The sequence below is a fragment of the Ursus maritimus genome, unplaced genomic scaffold (genome assembly GCF_017311325.1).
Source record: "Ursus maritimus isolate PB19 unplaced genomic scaffold, ASM1731132v1 scaffold_21, whole genome shotgun sequence".
Taxonomy (NCBI): domain Eukaryota; kingdom Metazoa; phylum Chordata; class Mammalia; order Carnivora; family Ursidae; genus Ursus; species Ursus maritimus.
In genome coordinates, this window is record NW_024424564.1 from 48824072 (window position 1) to 48843648 (window position 19577).

Here is a 19577-nt window from a genome sequence, read left to right on the forward strand (position 1 = left end):
TTTATACATGATGAAGCTAATAGCGCAGTAACCTGCGATGTCACTCGAGTGGTGGGCCTCAGCCCAGCTCTAGTTCTGTCTGCCTTTTCTTCTCTGGTCTCAACCTTGTGACCTGTGTGTTGGTTTCTCCCAGTCCGTGAGGAGCACCCTCGCTCTATGCTACTCTTTCCCCATTGCTAACTCTGCTCTCTGACAGCAGGGTCAGCAACTTCAACAGCTATTTCCAACAGAAGAAGGGAGCAACGGCCCTCTTCCTCTGGGTTTCTGTCAGGATTCCTGCAGGGCGCTCCTTGGGCTTCCGTGGGGAGCCTGGAGTTGGGGCAGCCAGTGCCCTCCACGCACTGGGGCTTGGGGTGGAGTGGGCATTCCCACACGCGTCCGGCCAGCTGTGCCGTAAGCCACCTTGCCGCAATAGGGGGGAAGCTAGTGAAAGAGACGAAGGGCTACCAGTAAAGCCCCGGGGGCTCCCTCAAAGGAGTGAGCAGCAGTGTGTAGGCAAAATCACCTCAGGCTTCACACGCAAGCGCAACAAAGCAGAAAACAGTTTTCAAAGTTTAGGCCTCTGCTAGTTGTGGAAAAACCCTAAAAGACTCAGAGTTAACCCATAAATGTGTGTCCAATGAGGAGGGCTACATTTGCCTTGGGCTTCCATCTCCCTCCTCCTTGCTGTCTTAATAGCTTTACCACAAGAGTGAGGATGTTACTCAGAAATTTCATTTCCCCAGAAACTCCTAGAAGACAGTTTTTGAGAGAGAAGCCCCCCAAACCACTGCACATCCAAGAGCTGTGCAGGTGGCCCTCTAGCATATACATGTTTGGGGTGGGAGGGCAGCTCTTGACCCTTTACTCCCACCGTCTGGAAGCTGGTTCCACTGGGACACTTTACTGCTTTGTGTGCACAAAGGGAAGCATGCAGCACAGACCGAAAGGAAAAATAACCAAGTGAACAGAAGTGGCTAAGAGGTGTGACGTTCTTAATCACAGTTTCAGTTCTAGATGTGGGTCTCGCCCCTGGCTGGCTATAACCACCAATTTATATTCTGTTCCCTCTCTCCAGTGCCCATTTTTTTTCTCCCCTTACATGTTTGCTGCCTTAATTAAATGAGGGCCTTGTGAACTAAAAAGAGAGAAATGGTTTTAATTTTTAAAAAAAATATGCTGCCATCAGGTTCCAAGGGGGAGTTCAATGCTATGCTCAGTGTGTCCACTGAGCTTTGTGGCTTACAGTACAGGAGCACAGGGGTCGAACAGTCAGGATTTAATGTAGCACTAGAGAGTAAGTACGAGGACCCTTAAAAACCAATCTATAGCATTAAATTAGGACATTAAACCAGCCCCAGATTTACTTAAACATGTAGGCAAGTGAAAGTCTTCTAGGATCCACAAACCTGTTCTTTCCTTGCATCTCAGCAATTAGCCATCAAGACTCATTTCATCATTATCATTAAGGAGTATTTATTAAGTTCCTGTGTCAGAATGTAGGTTTATTAGGTGCTGACGTAATAAAAATGATGGTTCCCATCCTCAAAGAGATACTTCTGCCTGAAGCTCACCATCAAGTCTATACTCAGAGGAACTCAAAGGCTATGGAACCCAGTATAGCTAACAGGAGTCAATGGAGGGCCATAGTCCGAGGAGGCCTTCGTTCAGAGAAGCCTGCTGGATTTCTTTTTCCACTGTAGAAGTAGCAGGCAAACACAGTGGATACATAAGTTGGGGGCTTTGATGGGTGGGGGGAATAAGCACATTTAATAACCCAGGTGGGAAATCAGAAATACAGTCATCCATCCCTCTATCCAGTAAACAATTCTTAAGTAACTATTATGCAAGTCACTGAGGACAAGGATAAACAGAATAGGGTCCCAGCCCTCAAAGGCAGATCATGGTCTGTCTGGTTAGAGAAAAAGACAAATAATTACAATACAAGAAGTACAATGATAGCGGTAATTTAAAGTGCCCCATAGGATAGAACACGCAAAATTCAATCCAAGGGAAGAGTGTATGAACTGTCCAGATAGATTTCACCGAGAAAACCCAAATGAACAAAACAGAAACAACACAGACAGATAAGAAAGGGAGTGGGGAGGTCATCTGAGGCTAAGAAGGCAAGAGCATGAAGGTACGAAGAAGCATGACAAGTTTAAGGGGCTACAAGTAGTTTGATATGGTGGGACCAAGGAGGAGGTCATGTGGGGATGATGAGGTTGGACCTCGGAGGCAGAGCCCAGCCCACGAAGACCCTTCATGTGCTACTGCAGGGACTTCTGGATCTGGGAAGATGGGGCAGACACACTGTTCTCTACTCCTCCCACTAAGTACAACTAAAAACTCTGGATGTTACAAATAAAACAAACGTAAGTAGGGGTGCCTGGCTGGCTCAGTGAAGGATCATGTGACCCTTGATCTTGGGGTTGTGAGTTCGAGCCCTATGTTGGGGGTAGAGTTTATTTGATTAAAAAAATAAATAAAACAAACAAACCTAAGTAGGATCTGAAAGGTGAAGAGAAGAAGGCAAACTGGCTAGGGACCTTGGGATCCGAAGAACAATGCAGTGCTGAGTTCCCTAGGTTTCTTCTTTATCGCATACATCCCAGACTTGGAGCTAAAGAAGCCAACAATCTGGAAAAGCCAGTGGAGGCAGACCAAAAAAGCCACAACTAAACCTACTCTCACTTGCCAAAGGACCAGAAAAAGGGCAACCTAGCCAAAGAGAAAACTTTTAGACAATAATCGTTTTATTCCAGATAGACACAACAAACGGTGGCCTCACCCCCACTAGGACTCTAGACTCCCCACCCTTGCAAGGTTAATATACTACAGCTCTCCAATACTCCTGACCAGAGGTGTCGAAGAAGGCCAAGTAGGAAGCTGGGGCTTTCATTCTCACCAGCCAGTGACAAACACCCTCCCCACAACCCAAGGAATAAGTGGAGACCAAACAGGGAGCCTGGACTTATAACCCCACCTGGAAGAAATAAGACACCCCACCCCTTCCTGCTGATGTCAGGGAAGGGCTGGTGAAGAGTCAGGATTTTCACCATGGCTTGGTGATAATATGGTCACCCCTACCCATAAAAAAAATCTAACATCATATCATCCAAGCCCTGGATGAAGAAGAAAAAAGGTGGGCTGAAAAAGTACTTAAATAAATGGCTGAACGCTTCCCAAATTTGGCAAGAGACCTAAGTCTACAGATTCAAAGGCTGAGCAAACCCCAAAAAAAGATAAACCCAAAGAAATTCATGCCAGGATACATCACAATTAAAACTTTTGAAAATGAAAGGAAAAACTTGAAAGCAGCCAGAGGGAAAACAATTTGCATGACAGCAAATTTCTCAACAGAAACCAAGGGGGCCAGCAGGAAGTAGCATATTTTTCAAGTGCTATTAAGAACTGTATCCGGAGATCCATTATGTAGCCACCACATTAACCAAAGGAGTGACATAAACAGACCTGCACAGTAGGGGGTGAGGGGTTGGGGGTACTTCTAACTTGACGTTTTATATGAAAAAATAAAATGAGCAAAAACACAGCTGGTAATTGGTATATACTCACTTCACCCCTCATGTCTATACTCACATGCTCCCCCTTCCTTTCATCCCCTTTTAATTCTGAATCTATCAAACCTACAAATACACTGGAAGAATAATGAACAGCCCTGTAACTCTGACCCAGATCCACCAGTTATCTTTCAGCCGTACTGTCTTCTGCCTCACGCATATATGCACGCACATACACACACACGAGATCCACCAGTTATCTTTCAGCCGTACTGTCTTCTGTCTCACGCATACACGCACGCACATACACACACACGAGATCCACCAGTTACCTTTCAGCCGTACTGTCTTCTGTCTCACGCATACACGCACGCACATACACACACACGAGATCCACCAGTTATCTTTCAGCCGTACTGTCTTCTGTCTCACGCATACACGCACGCACATACACACACACGAGATCCACCAGTTATCTTTCAGCCGTACTGTCTTCTGCCTCACGCATACACGCACGCACATACACACACACGATTTTTGTTTATAGAATCACTTGAAAGTTGCACATATCAATCCAGACATTTCATCCCCAAATTCTTCAGTGTGTGTTTCCTGAGAATAAAGACATTTTCCTACAGAACAAAAATACCTTTATCACACCTAAGAAAATTAACACTGATTCAATAATATAATCTAATTTACAGTCCATATTTGAATTTCCTCAGTTGCCCCCAAAATGTCTTTTATAACCCTTTAGATTTTCTCCTTAATCCAGGACTTGAGAACCACGCACTACATTTGGTTGCCATCCGTTCAGTCACAATCTAGAACAGTACCTCTTGCCTTTTTGGGTTTCTGTGACACTGACCTAAGTATCTAAGCCATCTGTCGTGCAGAAAGAATGTCCTATATTCTGAATTTGTTTCCTCATGATTAGATTTAGGTTAAACACTTTTGGCAAGGAGACTACACAGGTGATGTGTAACTCTTAGTACAGAACACACATAATACCATGTTGCCCAACCACTGATGGTGCTAAAAGTTTGAAAGGTCACAGGAGATGTCTCCATCTTAAAAGCAGCACTTCCTCCTTTGTAATTAATATGTAACCTGTGGGGTAACATTTTGAGGCCATGTGAAAATCCTGTTCCCTAACCACCACTTACCTCATTGTTTTAGCATCTATTGATGACCCCTGCCTGAAATCAAGTATGACACTGGAAATGGCAAAATAGTAAGACCTATATCTTTACAAGATTGTGTAGTAGTGACCAAGGTCATTTAGAAGAATAAAGTGGAATGACTGGGTGAAAGGTTATGCCAATAACACTCCCAGACTGGGGATACAGGAGGAGTAAGCTTGGGACAGGGTGGGAGACTGTGTTAAGGGCATGCTGATACGAATTGGTCATGAGATAGCCTATTAAGAGATGTGCAAGCATGTGCATGTGTGTACATGTGTCTGTGTGTGTGTGTGTGTGTGTGTGTGTGTGTGTGTCTCATGTCATCCAAAGACAATGTGATAGGTTATGTAGAAACAGAAGAAAATCCTTGCCAGGGTGAATCTTAAGAGAATCCCAGAATTTAAGTGATTCAATTCATCACTAAGGATGATGAAGAAAGCCCACCAAAGGAACCAGAGGCAGCTCTCCAAGGCAGGAGAGGGCCAGGCAAAGCTGATATCAGGAGTAAGCCTCAAGAACGAGAGTAGGTAGAAGAGGGATGGCAGCAGTGGGCAGGTTAGACAAAGTAAGGCTTGCACAGTGTCCAGAGGATTCCTGACAACTTGGAAGTGGCCCATGGTCTTGGAGCCAGGCCAGCAGGCTGCTGGGGCACACTAACCGCACCAGGTGGAGAAGTCGGAGGTGATGAAGTGGGGTCCGGAGGTTTCTGTCCCCTAAGAGGTTAAGATGTGCTAATAGTTAATTACTCATTCTCCCAATAAATATTTACTGAGAGCCCACATGTCAGACTCTGTTTCGGTGCTGGATATCCATGTTCTCCTGCAGCTTACACTCCAGTGAAGAATGACACATAAAACAAACGAACATGTAACGCCATCGGAGGTGATGCGTGCCATGAAGAAATACAAAGCGGGAGGTGAATGACAGCCAGTCTGTGGGGGCAGGAGCACTTCACTCTGCAGAGGGTCAGGAAAGACGTTCTGGTGTGCCGTCTGAACAGAGACCTGAGGAAGACAGTGAGCCCTGCATTCTGGGTGGGAACGTGCCTGAGTGACAGAGGGCATCCAGGAAGCCAGGGTGGCAGCGCAGAGTGAACAAGAAGTGGCAGGATGCGGAGAAAAGGGTGAGAGAGGGGTAACCACCAGGGACTCGCAGGACTTCAGGCTTACTCTGTTTTCAAGTGATACTAGAGGAAATGACATGGGGAGAAGAAATAAAGTAGGACTATGTCTGCCAACCTAGCTATGGACAAAAAGGCTCCTAAGAGTAACACAGAGTTGCTGCAAATGGCTTCCCTGCTCTCCCTGATGTTTGTACAGTGTGTTGGGAATTACCTTGAGCTTCTTGGGACTTACTATTTTCTACAATTCATACTGGATAACCGACTTGCCTGAGATCACATCCTAATCAACTACAGAATGGAGACTAGACTTTGGTTCTTCTGATTACAAAATTCTGATCTTTTTATTTGTGTATATTTCAGCATAACAAAGGTAGGAGGAGGGGATGCGGATGGGGACGGTGGACACAAAAGATAATCTCTGATCAAGTACCCCCCCCCCCAAATGTGATAGTTACAAAACAAAACAAAAAACCACAAACAGAAACTTCAGTGATTTTAATCTGATCCTTCGCATTTTGCTTTCTTCTCCGGGCTATTCCCTCTGGAAAGAGATGCTGCCTTGTCCTTTTCTCTAATGTTGGCAATGGGACAGAAGGGAGGACTTCAGATATAACCTCAAAAATGTCAGGGGGACACACGTTCTCCCATTCCTTTTCCCTCCAGCCCTCTCTTGAAGGGGCCAATATAGCAGAAGGAGTCACTATATAACCAAACTCCTCCCAAAGTTAATGGAGCCTTTTGCCACATCCCTTGGCCTAGCACAGAAGTCTGTCATACCGGTAGTTCCAGGCAGTTGGTAAACTTGGCCGAATGGACCACTGACATGGTATGGGGTCCCCAGCACTGGAGACAGGGGCTCCTAAGCTGTCCAAACCCAGTCATTCCATAAGCAGTAGCCCGAACTGTCCTAGAAGTCTATCTTCAACTCCTGAATCACGCAGACAGGCTATCCTCTACTCGAGAATTCCTGAGAGAAGACAGTAACAATGATCTGTGCCGCCACTAAAAATGAAAAGGGAAAAGATATCAGCAGCCCTTAGTCCAGTGCCCCTCCAAGTGCAGCCGGAGAGTCACTGACATTAGCCAGTCTCTGGAGTGCAAGACTCTCTCTAGGATGCAGATTCCTGGGCTTTCAAGACTTTTACTCTTTATAAAGCTCTTTGAGGATTTTGGTGCCACTAAAATTCAAAACCCACTGTTTCCCTAAGTCCAAAAGGCAGAGGAAAGGTGTCACCAGATGAGAAAGGGTTTTTATTTGCTCACTCTCCACCACTGGGGGCTAAGCAACCACAAAGTACACCTTGTAAGGACTTGGTAACTTTTTTCAACAGCTTAGTCCAAAATCTCAACTCTGTTAGCTACGTAGGTGCCACCTATTAGTAGAGTTTAATCTCCTGAGCCCCTTTCAGGATCATTGCTTTGGGCTGCAAAGCATGCAGTTTTGAGAGTCAAAGGATCAGGGGTTTTTGCCATTCCCCTCACACCTGGTGAGGGCCTAGTTCAGCTGAAGTGGATTCCACACCCTGCTGCTTCTATCTAGAGCCTGGCGATCACACTCAATAGAAGGCGGCTACAGAAAGGCAGTGCCAGCAGCCCAGAGGACTGCTGGAGTCAGGGGAGGGTCAGTCACACACCTGAGTGATGAAAGTGCAGAGCTCAGCCGTGTCACTGGTGTGTAATCGGAATCTTCGAATTCTGTATCGAGGCAGAGCAGGGCTTTGAACCTGTGGCACACTGTATGCTGTGAGCATCTATGAATCCCCGTAACTCTGAGCTGAATCTCAGGAACCTGACTGGGCAACTGTGCGGCGAAGGGACAACGTAAGATTTTTTAAGGAGCATCAATGGCACAAGAGAAATCAAGAGGCTCTGACCTAACTAAGGGTTATTATGACAGAAGTGGAAAGATGCCCCAGCCTTCAAACCTCACAGCCAGCAGACTGGAGCAGCAATTTGGAAGCAATTTTACTGGGGGAAAGGGGGGCTCAAAAATGAAGGGGTTACTCTCACCCCTACTACCAACCTTCACCTTACCTCAGTAACTGTGGGTCCTGATCTGATGCTATTTTCAACTTGAAACTGCTGGCTATCATCATAAAATCATAAAATTCCTGTCATTGAGAACCACTACTCTGTGACCTTCAGGAATTAGCAGGGGCTTTGGAGCCGGGAGACCAGACTGGCTCTGCTTCTGTCTTTCAGTGGTGGAACGCCAGTGTGCTCTGATCTAACGAAGGATTAGGAATTCTCAAGTCACATGACCCCTCTGAGCCTCTGTATCCTCATCTACAACACTGGACTAAGGGCTGCTGATATCTTTTCCCTTTTCATTTTTAGTGGCGGTACAGATCATTGTTACTGTCTTCTCTCAGGAATTCTCAAGTCACATGACCCCTCTGAGCCTCCCTATCCTCATCGACAAAATGGCAATTACACACACGACTGCACTGATGACTGTTAGCACTAAATACAGTGAAAGTGCTCTGCCAGCTGCTAAAGACTCTGTTAAACTTGTCACATTGATACTGCTCAACTTTTTTCTGTGCCACCCTCCCGCACGAAATGGCATGCATGTGGAATCAAATGCTGAGAGCTAACTGGGCGCAACCTCCATTTTTTGTCTTACTATTTTTAGCTGCCATACCAAAATGCCTACAGTAATATCCCACAACAAAGACATTAACTAAAGAGTTGTGTTGACAGTTCCAGGGACCGGCCATGACAGTGAAAACCAGAACTCCGTCCATGGGAATCGAAGAACCAGCTGGGGTGGTGGAATGTGGGGAAGGGATCGCACACCCTGGCGCAAGCGAGAATCCAAACTAACAATCAGAAAACGTGCTCCGTGCACATCCTGTTTTGGTACTCAGACTTGCCACCACCCCTGTTTTGGCACCTGGGTTGTCACCCTCACCCAAACCAGCAGGAAAGCCAACGACCAAGAGTAAATGTAAACGTGGAGACTCAGGATGCTGAATCTTTTCCTTCCCAGAAGTGCAAGCTGCTCCAGAGTCTCGCAACCTTGACCCCATGACAGTGAAAGACACTTCAGACGGTAAAAAGGTCAGTATGCAATCTTACACAGATGAGTATCAGCAGGTATGCTGAATTCTAAAAGGTTAAAATATGAGGGGCCAAAGATTGTGCACTTGGTCTCCTGAGCTTCCCTCTGACATCTATGCCAGCCACATTTATATCGAGCTCTCACATCACAGCCCAGCCTAACGTTCTGGATCAGTCGATTAGCATCCCTGTGCACGCTCCCTGGTGAAACACACACACACACACGCACACCCGCCCAAAAGCTGCTGCCTCTTACTGAAGTCCCATAACCAACAGGCTTAAGTCATCTGTGTAGACAAAAGCTCCAAATCACCTTTGCCCCTCTGCAGATCGCATCCCACTGGGCTGAAAATGTTCAATCACCACATCATCAGACACTATCAGCCCCCTGAGTGTACGATTCTTTATGTCTGTAATTGTGCAGGTAAAATCTATGAGTAGCTTCAACAAGTGACTTTATAAACTCCTTCACTCCATTTACTACCTTGAAAAGAAGCTGGCCTTGGATATCTCAGGCACTTCAAGAATTGTTATTTTTAAAGATTTTATTTATTAATTTATTTGAAAGAGAGAGAGAGAGAGCAAGAGCAGGAAGGAGCACAGGGAGAGGAACAAGAAGACTCTGCATTGAGCACGGAGCCTGACGCAGGGCTCAATCCCATAATCCCAAAACCATGACCTCAGCCAAAATCAAGAGTCAGACACCCAACAAACCGAGCCACCCAGGTGCCTCCACTTCAAGAATTATTAAATAAAACTGAATGCCTACTGTACTTTTTAGATATTCAATTGTATCAAGAACTCGTATCAAGAAGACCACTTCTGATGGCCTGTTGAACAGCGCTCCCTGTTGGATTCTTCTTTGGATTCAACAATGACTATGCTCAGAACATGAACATACAACTCACTCTGAGTCCTATTTTGGGATTTGTTACCAACTGGCCAAGAAGGAGGTTTGATGCTAGTCACTGACCACTGAGTTGAATACACCTCACGATAGCAGGGAAGAGGTCGCTGATATCTATCAGAAATGTAACATATAATACCTGGGAGTGACACACTCAGCTGGTCTTCTCCTGAGATAAAAGACAAGATTTCTGAGGCCACGTGCCTGACACAATTTTCTCTGGGCTTCAGATCTAGCATCAGGTAGCCCCAATCCTACGACACAAGTTTTACAGTGGTATTTCTCAAATGCCATGTCGACTTGGTATTCAACTACCCTGAAAGGGTCAGATTTCTGGACTAAAGAAACATCATCTCAATTACGCAGGGTTCTCAGCATCTTAAAAAAAAAAAGCTATATTGTACACCTGAAACTAATGTTAATTATGTATCAATTTTATTTAATTTTTAAAATATTTATTTTTTAAAGTAATCGCCACACCCATTATGGGGCCCAAACTCACGACCCTGAGATCAAGAGTCACACACTCTTCTGATCCAGCCAGCCAGGTGCCCCAATTCTATCTCAACTTTAGAAAAGAAACAGGCAATTAGCTCTTTCATACAAAGATATCTATGTATCTAAAAGAGCCAAATGGATCACAGGAACACTGTGAGGGTCAGCATCTGAAGAAGTGCGAGCCTGAGCGGATGGACTGGACCGGAGGGAGTGGGCAACCTGCAGGGTTTGGGGGACACCTTTTCTGGGCTCCTACTGAAAAGAGATGTGGGCCGCAGAGACTACCACAGAGCTTCTAGCAACTCCCAAGTAGACTGGAGCAAATGGGAAATGATGGAAGCCTGGGTGAGGATCTGCTCTCACCCCAGCCCCCACCTAGACAAAGTAGCCACTGGGGCCTAAGTCTTTTTTTTTTTTTTTTTTTAAAGATTTTATTTATTTATTTGACAGAGATAGAGACAGCCAGCGAGAGAGGGAACACAAGCAGGGGGAGTGGGAGAGGAAGAAGCAGGCTCATAGCGGAGGAGCCTGATGTGGGGCTCGATCCCATAACACCGGGATCATGCCCTGAGCCGAAGGCAGACGCTTAACCGCTGTGCCACCCAGGCGCCCCATGGGGCCTAAGTCTTGAACACTGTAATACCCCACTTAAAACAAGACAAATGACATTTCCTTGAAGCCTATGATTTTGTCATCTTAAATCAAAGTTTTAGAAGAAAAGGGCAATTCAGCCTCAAACCAGACCCCAAACCAGACCCTCCCCCACCCTGGAATCACCACTGTGTCCCCACTGGTGAACATTTCTGTCTCTCGGCAAGGTGCCCAGAAATTAAAAAAACAAAACAAAACACATTATGACCAACCCAGACACTTATTTGTTTTGTTTAAGAGAGGCTAAAGAAGAAATATCCACTGCCATGGAGAAAGCAAGCTAATAAAATGATAGCCCTGTTAATATATGACCAAAATAGGAACAATCTTAACAAAATAGGAACAGTCTTAACAGAACACCATGTTGTCCAGTAGTCCTCTGACTCTTAACCATTCTCAGCAACTGTTTTTTAATCTGTGGATAGGGAAAAATGGAAAAAGAATTTTTACTGAAAAATAGTTCCTGTTCCCAAACTCTGGTTTTGAGAGAAATTAATGAGATATATGGGGGGGAGGTGGTAGATCCCAGCTAACGCTCCTCTCATTCTTGAGAGTAATACTGCCTGTATTTCAAAAGCATGAACAATATATCACCTCATTTATTTCCAAACTAACTCTGTAAGGTAGGTAAGAAGGGTTATTATTTTCTTTTTATAAAAGCAAAAGTTGAGTTCAGAAAAGTTAACGAAGTTGCCCAAAGTCACCTTGTTCCTAAGTGGCACAGTAAGATCTAAAATCCCACTAATACAATGGCCACCAGTCACACGTAACTACTTAAATTAATTAAAATTAAATTAAATTATAAATTCTGCTCTTCACTCAAGCTAGCCACATTCTGAGTGCTCAAACAGCCCATATGGCTAGTGGCCAGTGTTACAGAGTATTTCTATCATTGCTGAAAGTGCTATTGGACAGGGCTGGTCTTATGGCTAGTTCTTTTGTTTTGTTTGCTTTTATTTTTATTTTATCTTATTTTTTTAGTGGGGGGGGCAGCAACAGAGGGAGAAGGAGAGGGAGAGACAGAATCTTAAGCAGCTCCACACTCAGTGCAGAGCCTGATGCGGAGCTCAATCTTACAACCCTGAGAGATCATGACCTGAGCTGAAATCCAGAGTCAGATGCTTGGGGCACCTGGATGGCTGAGTTAGTTAAGAGTCTGGCTTCGTCTCAGCTCATGATCCCAGGGACCTGGGATTGGGCCCCATGTCGGGCTCCCTGCTCAGTGGGGAGCCTACTTCTCCCTCTCTGTCTGCCCCTCCCCCGGCTCATGCTCTCTCTCTCAAATAAATGAATTAAAAAAAAAAAAAAAAAGAGTCAGATGCTTAGCTGACTGAACCACCCAGGTGCCCCTGTTTGTTTTTAGCTTTTAAAGATTTTATTTTTAAGTGATCTCTATACCCAACGTGGGGCTTGAACTCACAACCCGGAAAAGAGTTACGCAATCCATCAAATGAGCCTGCCAGGTGGCCCCGTAGCTAGTTCTCTGGAATTCTAGTAACCTGGGGACAAGATCCCATGCTATCCCCAAGTTACTAGAGGTCAAAGTTAAATTACTGCCTCTTTCTTATTACAAGAAACTCTGGGGCTTCAGGAAGTTGGTTTATCCTCTTGGGGATTACAAATAACAAAAATCAGTTTTAAAGGAGCCATACCAAAATGGATCTGATCCATATATACCAAGGAAAGAGAATATGGAAGCTCAGTTTGTACATTTGGTGAAGAATAATATAAGTACTAATTCCCAAGTTACAAATAAAAATATCATTAAGAAGAAATCTAGCTTTAGAAGATAAGGGATAATAGTAATCAATCCTAACACTTCAAGCCATTAAATAACTTCTTGTCAGGGTTTGAAAGAAATTTCTTCTTGGTGCAAAAATTGCTATAATCATACGAACAGGAGGTTCTCAGCTAACGCTGGAGCCCCGTAAAATGACGGAGTAGCTACGAGTGCTACAACTGGGCCACACTGTCTCTACATAGCTCACCCAGCTAACACTGAAGGCTGAAACATGACAAAGGGATCAAACTGCAGAACTAAGGGTCAGGGAATCTATAGCCAAGTTTATTAAAAATACAGAGTGGTGGGGATTCATTACATAAAGCCATTCTTTACAGTTTCAATGTGAGATAGGCAGGGCCTATTTGTAGACCTACGAGCCAGTCAAAACTAGCTGACCAATCTGTTCACTTTTCCACGTAGCAACATGTTTGAGCCCCTCTCAGTGGCTAACCCCTCTGTGAGTCTTCTGGATTGACAGCAACTGCCCTCTCTGAACTATGCTGCCCTCACACTCTGGGTTCTTCCAACCATTCAGAGGTTAAGGGTCACCAATGGCACCAGCTGGGTGCACAGAAATGCCATTTAAAGTGAAAAAAACAAGCTCACTCAAGCAATGGAGCAAGGTCCTTACAGAATCTATCGGGCAAAACTAATGATTTCTTCACGAGCTTGCCAAGGTACCAAGGTGTTTTCACTACACGCACATGGGAAAACAGTGAACTGAGGGTTAACGGTAGAATAGAAACACGCAACTCAGGGCGCCTGGGTGGCGCAGCGGTTGGGCGTCTGCCTTCAGCTCAGGGCGTGATCCCGGTGCCGGCGCTCTGGGATCGAGCCCCACATCAGGCTCCTCCGCTATGAGCCTGCTTCTTCCCTCTCCCACTCCCCCTGCTTGTGTTCCCTCTCTCGCTGGCTGTCTCTATCTCTGTCGAATAAATAGGTAAAATCTTAAAAAAAAAAAAAAAAAAAAAAAAAAAAGAAACACGCAACTCTTACGTTTTTCTCAAGGATTCACAACAGAGTAACAAAAGGCTGAGAAGGAAGAGACAGACAAGGTTCTTCTTTCATATCCAGAAAGATTACAGGAGACTTTTTTCTCATTTGTCTGGGTCAGAAGAACTTTCATGTTTTCCTATAAAAGGTTATTCCTCTGAGCGCTCTCACTGCCAGAACATTTTTCTTCATTTTCACCTAAACCTTATGACCTAGTACACCTTTAAATGTCAAAGAGAAAGGCTATGGTGAAAGCTCTGTTTGAGAACAGAGTGTACCACACATGACCCGTGTCTTCTATGAGTCTTCATTCTGGGTACAGCAGCATTTCTGGTCTTAATCTTTGGGCTTAAACACCAGCTTCCTATCTGTGCCATCTTTCCTCTCCCTCAAGATATGCAGAGCTTCAGACATTATTAAAGAAAGCTCAGGGCCTGGAATATGTAATCCTTTGCTATCTGGCACTCTGTATTTGGTAGGGTTTATATAGTGTTAAATTTGAGACACATGTTTACATGAGGAGAATGACAGATGCTGGGAAATGACCCTGTTTAAAAACACATCAGAAACCAACTTCCATACCCCATAGTTTAGATGCCATGAACAGAGCGTATCAAGCAGCAGAGAGGGGGTATGTTGGAATTGGGAGATTCTTTAATCCCCTGCACTTTATGAAAGGCCATACCTCAACTCTGAATGACATGCAGAACATGAACAACCCTGAAGGCAAGGGAGCCACTGAAGACAGAGTGTCCTACAGATATGCTGTCACAGCCGAAAGCCAGTCCTACATGGGAATTGTGTAGGAGTATTCTGGAAGATGACGTGGGTGGGTTTTCTTCCCAGAGCTATAAATAAGATTGGAATGAGAAGAATTTGATAAAAGATATAAACAGAGAAATGATGAGGCAGGATACAGCCATGACTACCTCACTCCTTTCCCCTGTTCGGAGGCCTACCTACATCCTCAGTTGTACAACAAACTTACATATAAATGCACTTCAGAGAAAACCCTCAGGCCTGCAAGATGGGAATGGAAGTGGACCCTTCAAACCAGATGATACTTTTGTAGGCCTCCAAATCTCCAACAATCGACAACTTGCTGGTCACTTACAAGCTGCTTCCAACACTGCTCTATTTTCTTTGGAAGCTGTGGCATGGAGGGTGAGAAGTGGGGCTGGTGGAGGATGACAGGTGGTGGGGAGGTCAGGGAGGCTGAGGGTGTTGGAGACGACAACAGGATAAGGGTAGAGAGCACAGGGCTGTGATGAAGAATTTGCTCACAGGGTGCAGGGTTGACCAAAAAAACAAAACAACAACAACAACAAAGAGCCTCAGGACCTCCTCCATGTACCACCTGGTATTTGGATGAACAGGGAATTTCACACCTGAAACTACTGCCAGGCGTCAACACTGTCTCTCAGAATCTAAGAGACTGCTACCTACTTCCCTCACTAGACAAGCTGAAAACCAAGCCTGTGTCCATTGCTGAAGGTGGCTCTTGGTAGGAGGAAGATGCAGTATTCTCACAGAAGCGGATAATTTCTATTCCTATAGAAGGGCAATTATTCTCACTTCACAGATACAGAGAACAGTGCAGAGTATACAATTAGGTATTCAGAACATTTTAGAACCTGGGCTCCTGACAGAAGTGTTGTTCCAAATTCCATGTCCAGAATTCCAAGTTTGCAAGACAGTTGTATCTGTTCCTGTCTGTCTATCATTCACATACACACACATCACACTTCACAACTGGCTGTCTTCATTCATTCATTCAGTGCCAGGCACTGGATAAGATACTTTCTCAAGGAGCTCACAGTATGGCTGGAGGGAAATGTATAAGCAGATAACTCCAATAATGGAAGCATCATCTGTCTTTTAACAACATAGAACATGACAAGAAATGCTGACCAGGGAGACTGTACGCGATCAATCGTATTAAGCAGTGAGCTCTAGTAGCCCCTGGTACTAAGTACGAGACAGGCACAGGAATGCAGAGCCTTCACCCTCTCTGCAAGGCTTCTAGACCCTGAACATCTCACGGATCTTGAGAAATAGCATTACACTCTCAGAACTAGTACTGTAATTAGTCAGCACCCTACAGGATGCTGAATTGCTCTTTATTTTGTATTTGGGTAAATTTTAGCTCCTCAAAAAAACATTAAATATCTGAGGGCATGTACCTTGTCTGATATTTCTTTAATCTCTCCAGGACTAACTACTCTAGGCACAAAGTAGACATTAAACACGTGATATCCTTGGTGAAAGGGACAAGGAGCTGAGACTCTAGGTGGCTTGTTCCTCCACAAGGGTTTATGAAGAGGCAGATCGGGAGTGCTCTGTAAAGCACGAGAGTGCCCTACCCAATCACATCCCTGATCACAGAATCAGCCTGCTCTATTTGACTCTTAAGGGTTGGGGCTGGGAAGTCCTTCACCGGAAAGCCAGAGAAGGTAGCAGCATCGTGTGGGTAAATGGTTTGGAAGTTAACTACAGTAAATAAAAAGCTGAATTTGAGACTTAAGTTCCTGGCTGATGCTTAGGATAGAAACAGACCTCAGATTCCTTCCACCTGCTCTACAGTTCTAGAGATGGACCTGCCATCACCATGTGAATCAATCCCATCCTCACTTGCTTAAAAGGCTTCAGTGGCTTCCCGCTGTACCTAAAATAAAATCCACCTCTTCTGTGTAGTTGCTAGGCCCTCCTGCTAGCCCCATCCATCCTGCCAATCTTAACTTGGCCCCGGGCTCCCCTCAGTCACCAGGCCCCAGCCACACCGGCTTCCTTGATGTTTTCAAACACGTCAGGCTCTTACCTGCACCAGGCCCTTACACTTTCTCGCTTCTCCCTGGCCCTCCGCCTGCTTCTGCAAGGCTGACTGCATCTCATCCTTTAGACCTCAGCTCAGGGTCTCAGGCTCAGGGCCTCAGGGAGGCCTTTCCTGATCATCTTATCCAAAGTGACTCCATCTCATTCCTATTACTTGTTAACACACCAACTGGTTAATTTACTTTGTAACAAAAGACCATATTCTGAAGTTATCTTGTCTCCTCGTTTACTATCACTATTCTCCTTTTAAACATAAAACTCCTGAGAGCAGAAGCTGGATTTTTCTTGCTACATCAAGGGCACACACCAGGTTCTCAAATATTCTGAATGAATAAGTGAAAGAGGATTAGGAAAGCACAGTGGCAGTAGGTCAGCACTGAGTTAAGGCGAAAAACATCAGTTCTCTCACTGTGAAGCTAGAAATTGTATGACTTTTTTTTTTTTTAACTTCATAGGGTGTGTCCAAATAGTAATAACACACAAGAGAAAAGAAAGAAGAGGGAGAGCCTAAGCTCTCCACTGATGACTTAAAAAGAAATGTCAAAAAGAGCAAAATCTTGCTAGCTCCAGCTTCCACACAGTTTATAATGCTGTTAGTATTGAAAGCAAATTTTCTTACTTCTAAGAGATTCCAGTGTTGGTTTCATTTCTCCCCAAGTGATGTAGTTGTGCACCTACTAAGCGGCTCTGCGATAACCCATCAAGCACACTCACACCCATGCCAGCCGCAGGGTGTCTGAGAATCTCACTCTAAATAAAACTGCAGTGGATTCAAAATACCAGGTAGAAAAGGGTTTTCTCTTCCCAAGAACCTGGACATGAAGGCAAAACACATGCAAGAAGTGGGTTCTTTCTCACAATACCCCAGCTCAAGATTTGCTCCTCCTGTAAAGGGAAGTGAGTGTAACAGGGAGTAGAAGCCCCTGAAAAGTGCAATTCAAAAGCGAAGGATGATTCAATGGCAACATTCAACCCAACGCTGTTGTTTCACTGAACTTAGTAAGGGCAGTATCTTAGCTATTAGTGATTGAAAGTCCTTGAACTTAGAAAAGCACAGGAGAGAGAGTGACAAATGAAACCTGCCGCCCTTGCTTTCTGTTAGATGCTTCCCACGGCACACCAGGCACACACGCCATGTCGAAAACACAGCTCTATGAAATGCTGAGAGACAGAGGCACTTACGCGGCATGATCCCTTGGCTCACCAGTTCTTCTCGCGTCCGGCGCTGCTGGAGCTTCAACTGCAGCACTGCAGGGCGGCAAAGAGAGAGGAGAGACCGAGGCTCAGTTGGGCATTCCACCACACAAGACACATTTTCAAATACAAAGAAAGTCTCAGAACAGAAGGGTGTAGTGTGAAAGAGGGATCCCTTTAATTGTGACTGTCTGTAATTGCAGAAGTGGCCTGATACAGCAGGGTTTCCGTATTCTGCTGTGGGCGGCGAGAGGAAGTTGCGAAGGGTCTTGCAGGGCGATAACAATCCACAAAGTACCAAAGTCTTGCCTCTTGCTCAAAACCTCCTACAACACTGTATTCTCCTCCTAAGACTAAAAAAACACAAGTTCTTAACTCAAAGGAAATATAATGAGGACCAACACCCAGCAGGAAAAGCTTTCTAGATGTTCTATGCTGTCTTCCTGGCTGCAAGTGTTTACCATCATGAGTGTAGTGAATGATACAGTGCTCACATAGATCAGGAAGTATTGGTTATTTGTAAAATCTTGACTTTTGTATCTAAAAATTATACCTATTTTCACCAAACAGTGCATTTCTCTAGACCAGAAAACATTTTACCATCAATACAAGTCTTTTCTTCCTCTTACTGTTCACTTAGAGCTTTTTTTCTGTTGTGAAACCACAAGGGACACGAGTCAAAGCACACCCAGGACAGGCGAGGGTGACCAGTATTTCTCCCATCTCCACTCTGGCAACACCACTTAATGAAACACTCAGTAGGAATTTTTCTAAAGTTAAAAGTCAGCGATCTCTATTTCAAATGCCAGTGAAATGTAAAAGGCATTACCACTGCACGCTGTGCAGAATGACCATGGCACGGCCTGCATTCAGAGAGAGGCTAACTGAGAAAACATTCAGAGAAGGAGTAGGAGCCAAGGAAAAGTCCCCTTATGTGGTAAGTCTTCAATTATAAGGTCTCTGCAAGTCATATCTGAGGGAGACCTGCATCTATTAGGAATCATGTTATCTTAGGTTACCTGCCTGTTCCACTCATAGAGCAGTTTTTAAGGCCTCCGAGAATGGCAGAACCATAACTAGGCTCCTGACTGCATCTCAAATTCAGCAGGTCCAAAGTAGAACCTGTCTTTCTCCCAAAAACCTAACCCACTTTCCATCCTTATCTCTTTAAAAAACGGAATCACGATCTGCAGTCCCCGCACCCCCCGACTTCCAAACTAGTACTAAAGTTTTGGAGCCAACTTCAACTCCTCCACCTCCCTCACGCTCTTCCTCTCACAAGTTTCCGGTGCCACGGTTTTGCCATGTTGCACAGACCGCTCCCTGGCTTGCGACCCATTGTAAATGCCCCAGTCAAGGCTGTCCAGCTACTCTTCCTCAAGTACCATGTACTGGCCCAACTGTTCATTCACTTCACTTGGAAATGCCTACCCTTTGCACCTGACCTTCCCGACTCCCAAGCATGCACAATTACTTTAGACCTCCTGTGAGCTATCTTTTATCTGTTATAAAAAGTGTAGTAGTATTTCACCCTGTGTAATAGTTACCCCCTGAATATAGCGCATCTCTCCTACCCGTTTATAAACTCCTCGAGGGCAGAAAATATATCTTATTAATACACGCCCTCCATACCACTCAATACACAGTAAGCATTTAATAACTGTTTCTTGAACTGAACTGTATCTCAAAATGATAAGACAGTCTGAGAGATCTTATCAGGAAGTTATAACTATTACTATTACTTTTTTTTTTTTTTTTTTTTTTTTTTTTTAAAATTAAATTAAAAAAAAAAACAGACTCACAAATATAAAGAACAAAGTGGCGGGGGGCAAAAAGGGGGGGGGGGGGG

The 19577-nt window shown here is 44.7% G+C and overlaps 1 protein-coding gene across 3 annotated transcripts in view; it reads right to left on the reverse strand.

The window, feature by feature from the left end:
- The window catches only part of MRTFA (myocardin related transcription factor A), a 91838-nt gene that overhangs the window by 21735 nt on the left and 50526 nt on the right, over window positions 1-19577 (reverse strand). For all 3 annotated transcript variants that reach the window (XM_040637580.1, XM_040637578.1, XM_040637577.1), the window contains exon 2: window positions 17717-17782. Coding sequence is in view for 2 of the 3 variants with exons in the window: in XM_040637578.1 (XP_040493512.1) it covers window positions 17717-17782 (66 nt within the window). In the remaining variant the exon portion in view is untranslated. The remainder of the gene's footprint in view (window positions 1-17716; window positions 17783-19577) is intronic.